The sequence below is a fragment of the Artemia sp. Qi Xiang Cuo genome, chromosome 14, assembly GCF_049724085.1.
Source record: "Artemia sp. Qi Xiang Cuo chromosome 14, ASM4972408v1, whole genome shotgun sequence".
Lineage (NCBI taxonomy): Eukaryota > Metazoa > Arthropoda > Branchiopoda > Anostraca > Artemiidae > Artemia > Artemia sp. Qi Xiang Cuo.
Genome location: NC_142807.1, coordinates 71,108,535 through 71,119,437, shown reverse-complemented (window position 1 = coordinate 71,119,437; position 10,903 = coordinate 71,108,535). Strand labels below are relative to the sequence as shown.

Below are 10,903 nucleotides of genomic sequence, written 5' to 3'. Positions count from 1 at the left end.
CTCTAGGCAATTCCAACCCGATATCAAATTTCTTCTGGGCAATTCTCCTTAAACATCTCTACATGTAAAATTGAATCAGCGACGAGAAAGTAAGGCCACTTAAAAGAATTTTGTATTAGAATTCTGGGAAATTTGCCCAGTGTGAAATTTGTCTTAGAAAGTTACCCCCCCCCCCTCTCCCCAACCAGGAGCTTCTCGCTCCATGGAAAATTATCCTTGTGGAAAATCCTCCCCCCCCTCCGGACAAATCTGGGCAATTTTAGCACTTTAGGAATCTACCGTGGTGACAACCCTTGAGTTCAAGGGCTCTGGCGTGTTTTTCAAAGGGTCTGTGGTTTTTTTGTTTCACTTTCCGGCAACCCTGGCGAAAACATACAAAAAGATCATTGATATAGAAGAAAGTAAAGAAATTTACTAAAGATGAATGTGCTAGCTGGAAAAATGCTAATGCAAAAGTCGGGCAATTTTGTACCCGCAGAGCAAGCATTGGCAAATAAGCAAGTTATAGGGTACTACTTTTCTGCCCACTGGTGTCCTCCTTGCAAACAGTTTACCCCTGTTTTAGCTGATTTTTATCAAGTAAGCCTTAATATTTTAGCCATAAATATTGCTGAATATTTATGAATAACTTTTGGCAGTCAATATGTATATTTGGTATGTATTGACCCTTTTGGCGGTCAATATCTACGAAATCATATTATTGAGTTAGGACAAAAGTGAATACACCATTCGATGCCTTTTTTTTTGCTGATTACTAATATAATAAGCATTTCTATCGTAAATGAGTTTCAGCCCCCCCCCCCCCCTATATAGGCCAATTCAGGGTTAGGTTATGTTTGGTTAGGTATAGCCTATATAGGGGGGGGGGCTGAAATTCATTTCCGATAGAAATGCTTATTATATTCGTAATCAGCATAAAAAAGGCATCAAATTTTGTATTCACTTTAGTCCTAACTCAATAATATGATTTCGTAGATATTAACCCTTTTGGCTATCTTGGAAAGGGGTTGGGTTAGGGAAATGAAACTTTCAGGTATGGGTCTATAGGCTAAAGTATGTCCTGGGAAGGTAGGCTATTTTGAAGTACCTACCTCCACTCCTTCTTCCTCTTGAGGGTCCTGAAATTTGCCTACATGACAGGTCTATTAGCCTAGCCTACCTATTAAAATTTTGGGTAAAGTTCTACCAAGTCATATTATTGAGTTATGAATAAAGTAAATACACCATTTGATGCCTTTTTTTTATGCTGATTACAAATATAATAATCATTTCTATCGGAAATGAATTTCAGCCCCCCCCCCCCTATATATGCCAATTCAGGGTATATATTTCTGCATTAGGGGGGGGGGGGCAAATTTAATTTCTGATGTAAATGGGAGGTAAGTTTAAACTTTACCCCCCCCCCCCTAAGGCAGAAATAAATAACCGGTATTGGGCTATATAGGGGGGCTGAAATTCATTTCCAATAGAAATGATTATTATATTCGTAATCAGCATGAAAAAAGGCATTGAGTGATATATTCACTTTATGCATAAGTCAATAATATGATTTGGTAGAACTTTACCAAATTTTGACAAAATAATATTTTACCTTAATTTTCAGTTAGGCTAGCCTAGGCCTACCAGTTGATTACTCTTGCATGCATGCTATTGTTAAGGCAGCTACAGCTTACTTATCTTTTCTGCAATTTTTTAAGCCCTTGGAATAGGAAAAGAGTAGAAATGAAGCTTGAAAACACCTTTCCATGGTATAATTTAGGCATTGAACCTATTCTTTAAAGTTTTATTAACCCAAATTAATATTTTTAACATAGCAAAAGGTCTATAAATTTTGGGTAAATTTCTACTACATCATATTATTGAGTTACGAATAAAGTGAATACACCATTTGATGCTTTTTTTATGCTGATTATGAACATAATAATCATTTCTATTGGAAATGGATTTCAGCCCCCCCCCCTCTATATATGCCAATTCAGGGTATATATTTCTACATTAGGGGGGTGGGGGCAAATTTATTTTCTGATGTAAATGGGATGTAAGTTTAAACTTTACCCCCCCCCCCCCCCCTAATCTAGAAATATTTACCCTGAATTGGTATATATAGGGGGGGGGGGGCTGAAATTTATTTCCAATAGAAATGATTATTATATTCGTAATCAGCATAAAAAAAAGGCATCAAATGGTGTATTCACTTTATTCCTAACTCAATAATATGATTTGGTGGAAATTTACCAAATTTTGTCATGGGAAGGTCATTTTCAAGCTCCTATATATGCTCCTTTCCTATCTCTAGGGCTTGAATACAGGTCAAAAACTCATAAATCAAAACATTTTCATCATCTCTTGCTTCTCTTTATAAAGTAAAAAAAAAAAAATATATTTGTGCATTCAGTTTACACTAAATATAATCCAATTTTGAATATTTAACTGTCCAACTTTGTTTATTTCATTATCCATTTTTGACAGAATCTTCCATTAAAAAAAATGGTTGTTCAATTGTGTTTAGCACAAAACATGTCAAAACTGACTGAAAAACAAAAGTATAAACCAATTTCAACCAACTGTACAAAGGCTAATTTTAACGTGTTTTTATTCACAACTAGCAAGAACTTTCATGTTTTTTTTTTACTTTTTCAGGAAAGAATGCCTTCATAATTCCAAATAGAGAAAAACACATTTCTTTTTTATTATCAACCCCTTATGTGGGTTTGGTTGGGTAAATTACCACTTTTCAGATAAAACTGCATTATTGGCTATGAATGAAAGATTGAATAAAACCCATTTTCTGACCATTGCTGCAGGATGGGGCACAGTTTTGTACACAAGAGCAGTAATTTATGCTTTCGGTATGTTCTGGTTACTTTTTGCCTCTAACTTCAAAATTTTTTGCTCCTCATTTTAGAATTTTGAGAAAATTATCTAGATCACAAGTAAGGACTGAAGAAGGTGGTAGTTTCAATTATCTTAATTGTTTAATAGGAGGAGGTTTGAAAATTCAATTTTTTGTAAAAAAAAATTTATGTAATTCCTTAAATTAGGTATTTTTTGTTCCAAGACAACACTTCCTCTCTATAACAAACAAATAAATATTCAAATGGTGATAAGTTCATTTATTAGACAGTGTAAACAGATACAAAAATCTGGATATTTTGACCACATACACAGCAATCATCATCAACAGAAATACTAGAGCATTAAAATCAAAACTTATATATTTATACAGAACAAAATAATAACTTACAGTTAATTCACTATATATGTCTGATAGAGTTCCATAACTGGGTTCATCCAAAGTTGTGAATTGTAACTTTTCTTCTTGAATGTTTTAAATTTTTTCTATCGACATTTCTTCTTTACAGTACCTTCTTCTTCTAATTCACAGCAGGCAGGCTATTCAGTTAATACTATTTAGCCCTTTTCTTTTTGCTTCACTCTGTGGGCTACAGAGCTACTGGCTTGGTCGTCTCTTATTTATTAGATATTGTCAGATATCTTTCAGCAGATCTTTTGACTCAAGGAGTTCAAATATAAGATGAGAGATATCGATTTCTCTGCTCTGTGTGCAGGTATAGTTGGCTAGGCTCTTGGCTGATAGTGAGATTTTGTGGTGTTTGAAGAATTTTAACAGTTTACAAAGGAAGGTATGTTGTACAGACGTCAGCATATTACATTCAAATAGGCGATGGTCAATTGTTTCATTATTCATATTACAATGCCTGCAAAGAGGGGACAGGGGAATTGAACCACTTGAATTAGAAGACTTATATGAGAATGCAAGGAAATTTAGTCCATTTGTTCCAGAATGAATTCTATGATAAATTTTAGAAAGATTCTTATTGGGAAAGGGGGAAAAGATAGGATTAATCTTATTAAAATCAATATCTGATAGCCTCCATCGGTAAATATCTCTAATTGGGATTGGTCTCCCACTTGGCTGGTCAATATTTATAGCATTTTTTGCTGTTTCATCAACCTGAGAATTACCACTTATGCCAGAGTGGCTAGGAATGTACTGAAAATAAGTTTTTATGCCACTTGAAGCAAGATTATCTATAATACTGAGACAATGATAAGTGTCAATGTCCAACTTCTATTGAGGAGCTGAGGCCAGCAACTCAAGGCTTGATAGAGAGTTGGAATATATGATAATATTTTTGAATTAGCACTCAAGGGATGGTTTTCCATAAGGTGTTCTAATCCCATGATTATGACATTTAACTCAGCAGACATTATAGATAAATTCTTATATAATCTCTCACCCATTGCAATTTTCAGGTGAGGAAGGGAAACGCCAGTTGCAACCTTCTCATTCATTTTCGACCCATCAACAAATATTCGTAAGTGATTTTTATAGGTAATAGTATTAAGTTCTGCAAATTTTTTCTGGACAAAAGCAATGGGGGTTAAATCTTTATTCCACTTTGAGAAGTCATTATTTATTATGGGACTTGACCAATTCCATGGGGGGGATCAGGGGAAAGTAGGTACAATAGACTTTGCTGGTATGGGGAACTTCTTCTGAATATTGGCATACTCATCTGCAATGCCTCTATACACAGCTAGATTTATTAACCAATTATGCAGTGTGTGAGCTACTTGATTCAATTTTTGTAAGATATTTTGTCAAGAGAAAGTTAAGTCTCTTCCTTATTGCTGTTAATGCACTCTTCATCAACAGAAACTTGGTGCTTGTGTGTTTCCTGAGACCAAATATGAGAAGTATTATATCATATTGTGTTGTTTTAATTTTTTGCATCTTGGTCTTTGCACATGCACCATAAAGATGAGCCCATAGTCAATATGGGGTCTTATATGTGATTTATAAAACTGGAGTAAGGTTTTCTCCTTACAGCCCCAGGGTGTGGAAAGAAGTCTTTTTAGTATATTTGTTTTTCTATAGCATTTTTTTATTGTGTTTGAAATGTGGAGGTGGAAATTAAGTTTTTGGTCAAGCATGAGACCTAGGTAATTATTATGATTACCTTCTGGAATAGTTTTTTCATTTAAAGTTAGTTTTGCATTAACATGGTTTTGCTTCCGGTGAAATTGGATTATTTTTGACTTGGTGGGTGCAATGGGTAAATCTGAATGTTGAGAGAATTTTTCAAACTGGAAAAGTGATTTTTGCAGATTTGACTGTGCTATCTGAAAGGTGTTGCCAGATGACCATAGCACCAGATCATCAGCATATTGTAGATTTGTGTGGGGTAGGTTCATGTCCCACAGATATAGGGCAAATAGGAGGCAACTGAGGACTGCTCTCTGAGGTAGGCTTTTGGTTATTGTCTATTGGGGTGAAGAGGCTGAAGAGGCACAGAGGATGAAACTTTGTACTTCTATGAAGAACTTAATAAAAGATAATAGCTTAGGGGGTAGTCCAAGGTTTGCAAGTTTGTTTAAAAAGATTTGGGGGTTCACATTGTCATATGCCCCTTTAAAATCTAGGAAAGCTGCAACTTGGACATTATTTTTTTTAGAAAGATTCATTTATTGCATTTGTTAGCAAAATGGAAGCATCTGTTGAGGAGTGGGGTTTCCTGAATCCAGTTTGAGTATGAGGGGTCATATTATTTTTACCAACAAACCAGAGGAGTCTGTGGTAGATCATTTTCTCCATTATTTTCCCCAGGACAGGAGTAATCATTATGGGCCTATAAGACACAGGGTTATCTTTGGGTTTATTTTTCTTTAGGATTGGTAGGAGGGACGAACATTTCCATATATTGGGGAACTTAGAAGATGCCAAAGCGTGATTATAACAATTTAGCAGTTCTTATTTGTATGAAGGTGTGAGATTCTTTATCCATGTAGGGTGTATATTGGCATAGCTGCCGCTAGTTTTGGTCCTAATATGATGTATTGCATTATTCAATTCCTGGATTGAGAATGGATTAGTTATGTACTCGGATCCTGGGCGTGGTTGGTAACTTGGGTTCATAGGAATTGGGGACAGTTTGCTTTGATTATTTGAAGTTAGCTTATTAACAAAAAGAGTTGCAAATAGGTTAGCTTTTTCATTATCATTGTCTAATGGGTATTATTATGTATAAGCTCATACAGGAGTGGGTTGGGGGAAGTCTTTTACCCACAGATGTGGCTTATAACTTTGTGTATAATTGGCTCATGTGTTTCTCTGGAGAGATTATTTGCAAAATTATTCCAGTATTTATATTTAGCATCTATTATAATCCTTTTAAGATTAGATTCTGCTTGTAATTTTTTTAAATATGTAGTAGTTGATGTTTTTTTATGAATTCTGTCCTAGCTGCCTTTCTTATTCTCCATTTATTTAGGCACTCATTTGTCCACCATGCTTTAGGAATTTGTTTAGGGAATGTTTTCCTTGGTGTTGTCCTGGGGATAGCATGATTAGCTGTATTTATTAGTAAAGATGTCAAGGCTTCAGCATGTGTGTCAACTGTTGTGTTAGAAATGCATGAAATTTGGGTGAAACTTGTAATTTCATCACTTAGCTTATTTTGGAACATAGCCCAATTTGCTTTAGTGTTGATATATTTGGAGGTATGAGATAGAGTTTCAGCAGGTTCATTTAGGGAGCAAACTATAGCAAAGTGGTCAGTACATAGACTATCAATTTTACTTATGTAAATTTTATTCAAAAAAATTAATGACACAATTTGTAGGTCAATTGTGGAGAATCTGTCACTTTTGGGGTTGAAATATGTATTCAGGTTTGGAGGGGTAGCAACAGCTAATTCATTATTATTTGAAGTCATATGCTCAATGAATTTACCAGCTTTATTTGCTGGTTTAATCCCCCACGAAATTCTGTGGGCATTGAAATCTCCACAAATAATAATATTTTTTAACATATTAGAATTATTTATATAATTAAAGAAATCCTTGGCATCTGTAGTTTGGCCATTAGGGTTATAAAAGCTTATTATGTAGGTTTTTAAATTATTCAGCCAAACACTGATACCAATTGCGTCAACGTCATTTGCAAAATCTGGAAAATTGATGCCACAAAATTTTATATTATTTTTCACTAATAAAGCTACCTCACCTCCTTTTTCTCTCTGAAGATCTATCCTTTCTGAGGATAGTATATTCCAGAGAACTAATTTGTTGATTTTGGGTGAAATGAGTTTCCTGGAGGCAAGCAATATTAATTGAATTATTATTCATAAAAGATGTTAGTTCATTTAGCTTTTTTTCTGTGAGTGATCTTACATTCCACTGGAGTATTGATATATGTTGTGTTGTTGATTTATTCTTCATATGACTGTGTATCAATGTTCAGCTTTGTTAAAAGTAAAGCAAGATCTTTTTTTGCTTGAATGAGCATATAATCTGGGATGTAGATTTTTGCCAATTCTGCAATGATTTTTGTTTTCTGTAGTTGATGTATGTTCATGGCCTGAACTGCATTACAGTTCAGAATAAATAAGCATATATTTTGGGATTGCATTTTTGGTTGTGCATCCTGTTTGTTGGTTAAGGGGTTAATTCCTGGTAGTGTTTCTGGTTTGTTTATTCTTGGGAGGGGGGCCAGGCTGACCTCATCTCACTGGACAAGGAGGCTTGTTGGCTTGGTGATTCCTTTTGATAGGGATTTGAGCTAGGGCGCTTAGAATATGGTGTTTTATATGGGGTGCGTGATGCATGGGGGGCGTTTGACTTGGGGGTTTTGGTTGGTTTCATTACAGGCTTGATTTGGTATTGTTGGGCAGCATTTGCTTCCATTGCTGCAAAGGGGTATGGGATGGCCTTCTCTGTTTATATTTGGAGTGTTAGAGCTCTTTTCTTGTATGCAGGGCATAATAATTTATTTGTAGATTCATGTGGGCCTTTGCAATTGATGCATGTAGGCTGAGTGTTGTTGCAAGTTGTCAAGTCTTTAGGATGGAAAGCTTTACAATTACTACACTCTCGGAGACTTTCATTGCATTTGTTTGTTGTGTGTCCCAGTTTGAGACACTTCTGACACTGGATAGGCTTAGGTTTGTATTCCTTGTGTGGTTTGATTTGCCCAAATAGGAATAATTTTTCTGGGATATTAATTTTTTCCTTCAGTGTGAATAAGAAGGATCTACTAGTTTTTAGGCCATTAGAGTTAGGTTTGCCAAGTTGGGTAACATCCTCAACTGGGATTGAGTTTCCAGCCCTATCTGAGAGCCCTTCTTTTAACTCTTGAGTGGATATCTCTGGGGGAACATTATAAACTACTATTTTTGTTGGTGATTGATTTGGGTTCCAATTAGATGCAATAATTGGGGTATTCAGAAGGGATTTTAGGTTAATTATTGTATCTGCTGATTTCTGATCTTCTACAGCTATTAGCAGAGATCCATCACTGTTAATATTATGAGAGAACATTGATTTTAGCAATTTAAAAATGGCAACTCTTATTGCAGTGATCATTTTTATTTCGAAGGGGGTAGTAGGAGTAATTTTAAGGTAAATTCCTAAGTTTTTGGAGGGAGGATCTTGGGCAGGGAGAGGAGAAATACTTTTGATTATGGAGATTTTTTTCCTTTTTTTAGAACTTCTAGAGAGGACCTCTTGAAACCCATTATCATCATTTATGGTTACATTAGCCCCTACACTTATCATTGTCCTATTCTCCAAATTGGAGCTATCATTTGAACTTTGAGAAAGTGTGCTTGACCAGCCAAGATGGGTATCTTTCACTATGGCACATTCACTGGAATTTGATTCGGGATCTGGGGGGACCTTTTTTTTTGGAGGACTTCTAAACATTGCCTATTGGAAAAAGCTTTAAACAGAAAAAAACAAAACTAAAGCAAGAAGGGAAAATAGAATGATATCAAACCGTCTGCACTATACTATGGGGAGGAGAACACCACAGTATAGCCCTGAGGATGAGTTGAGCAGGATTGGTTTGGTATAACTGCTGATTAGAAGCGATAATAATTCACAAGAAAATTTATTTTTAATTTTCTTATAGAGTGCTGTACCTAATCTAAGGTATTACATTGAGGATATATTGTCAACAACGACAGCAACCTTATAAGAAAATTAAAATATATTTTCTTGTGAGTTATTATTGCTTCTAATCAGCAGTTGTACCAAACCATTCCTGCTCAACTCATCCTCAGGGCTATACTTTGGTGTTTCTCCTCCCCATAGTATAGTGCAGACGGTTTGATATCATTCTATTTTCCCTTCTTGTTTTAGTTTTTTTTGTTTAAAGCTTTTTCCAATAGGCAATGTTTAGAAGTCCTCAAAAAAAAAAGTCCCACCAGATCCCAAATCAAATTCCAGTGAAAGTGCCATAGTGAAGGATACCCATCTTGGCTGGTCAAGCACACTATCTCAAAGTTCAAATGATAGTTCCAATTCGGAGAATAGGACAATGATAAGTGTAGGGGCTAATGTAACCATAAATGATGATAATGGGTTTCAAGAGGTCCTCTCTAGAAGCTCTAAAAAAGGAAAAAAATCTCCCCAATCAAAAGCATTTCCCCTCTCCCTGCCCAAGATCCTCCCTCCAAAAACTTAGGAATTTACCTTAAAATTACTCCCACTATCCCCTTTGAAATAAAATTGATCACTGCAATAAGAGTTGCAATTTTTAAATTGCTAAAATCAATGTTCTCTCTTAATATTAACCGTGATGGATCTCTGCTAATAGATGTAGAAGATCAGAAATCAGCTGATACAATAATTAACCTAACATGCCTTCTGAATACCCAAATTATTGCATCTAATTGGAACCCAAAACAATCACCAACAAAAATAGTAGTTTATAATGTTTCCCCAGAGATATCCACTCAGGAGTTAAAAGAAGACCTATCTGTTAGGGCTGGAAACTCTATACAAGTTTACGACGTTATTCAACTTGACAAACCGGTCCCTGATCTCTTACAATCTAGCAAATCTTGCTCATTCACACTGAAGTGCAAAATTATTATTCCGGAAAATTATTCCTATTTGTGCACATCAAACCACACAAGGAGTACAAACCTAAGCCTGTCCAGTGTCCGAAGTGTCTCAAACTGGGACACACGACAAACAAAATGCAATGAAATTCTCCAAGAGTGTAGTAATTGCAAAGCTTTCCATCCTAAAGAGCTGACAACTTGCAACAACACTCAGCCTACATGCATCAATTGCAAAGGCCCTCATGAGTCTACAAATAAATCATTATGCCCTGCATACAAGAAAAAAGCTCTAACACTCCAAATATCAACAGAGAAGGCCATCCCATACCCCTTTGCAGCAATGGAAGCAAATGCTGCCCAACAATACCAAATAAAGCCTGTAATTAAACCAACCAAAACCCCCCAGTCAAACGCCCCCAATGCATCCAGCCCCCCATATAAAACACCATCTTCTAAGCCCCCTAGCTCAAATCCCTATCAGAAGGAATCACCAAGCCAACAAGCCTCCTTGTCCAGTGAGATGTGGTTAGCCTGGCCCCCCCTCCCAAGAAGAAACAAACCAGAACCAATACCAGGAATCAATCCCTTAACTGCCAAACAGGATGCACAACCAAAAATGCAATCCCAAAATATATGCTTATTCATTCTAAACTGTAATGCAGTTCAGGCAATGAACATACATCAACTATAGAAAACAAAAATCATTGCAGAATTGGCAAAAATCTACATCCCAGATGATATGCTCATTCAAACAAAAAAAGATCTTGCTTTACTTTTAACAAAGCTGAACATTGATACACAGTCATATGAAGAATAAATCAACAACACAACATACATCAATACTCCAATGGAATGTAAGATCACTCACAGAAAATAAGCTAAATGAACTAATATCTTTTATATACAATAATTCCATTAATATTGCTTGCCTCCAGGAAACTCATTTAACCCAAAATCAACAAATTAAGTCTCTGGGATTAACTATCCTCAGAAAGAATAGATCTTCAGAGAGAAAAGGAGGTAGGGTAGCT

General features: G+C 35.7%; 1 protein-coding gene across 1 annotated transcript in view; it reads left to right on the top strand.

Annotated features, from left to right (window-relative positions):
* The first annotated feature begins 404 nt into the window (after window positions 1–404).
* LOC148944817 (nucleoredoxin-like protein 2) overlaps window positions 405–10,903 on the top strand; it is a 32,871-nt gene continuing 22,372 nt past the window's right edge. Inside the window, exon 1 of the mRNA XM_089099796.1 lies at window positions 405–579. Coding sequence (XP_088955922.1) covers window positions 421–579 — 159 coding nt within the window. The 5' untranslated portion in view covers window positions 405–420. The remainder of the gene's footprint in view (window positions 580–10,903) is intronic.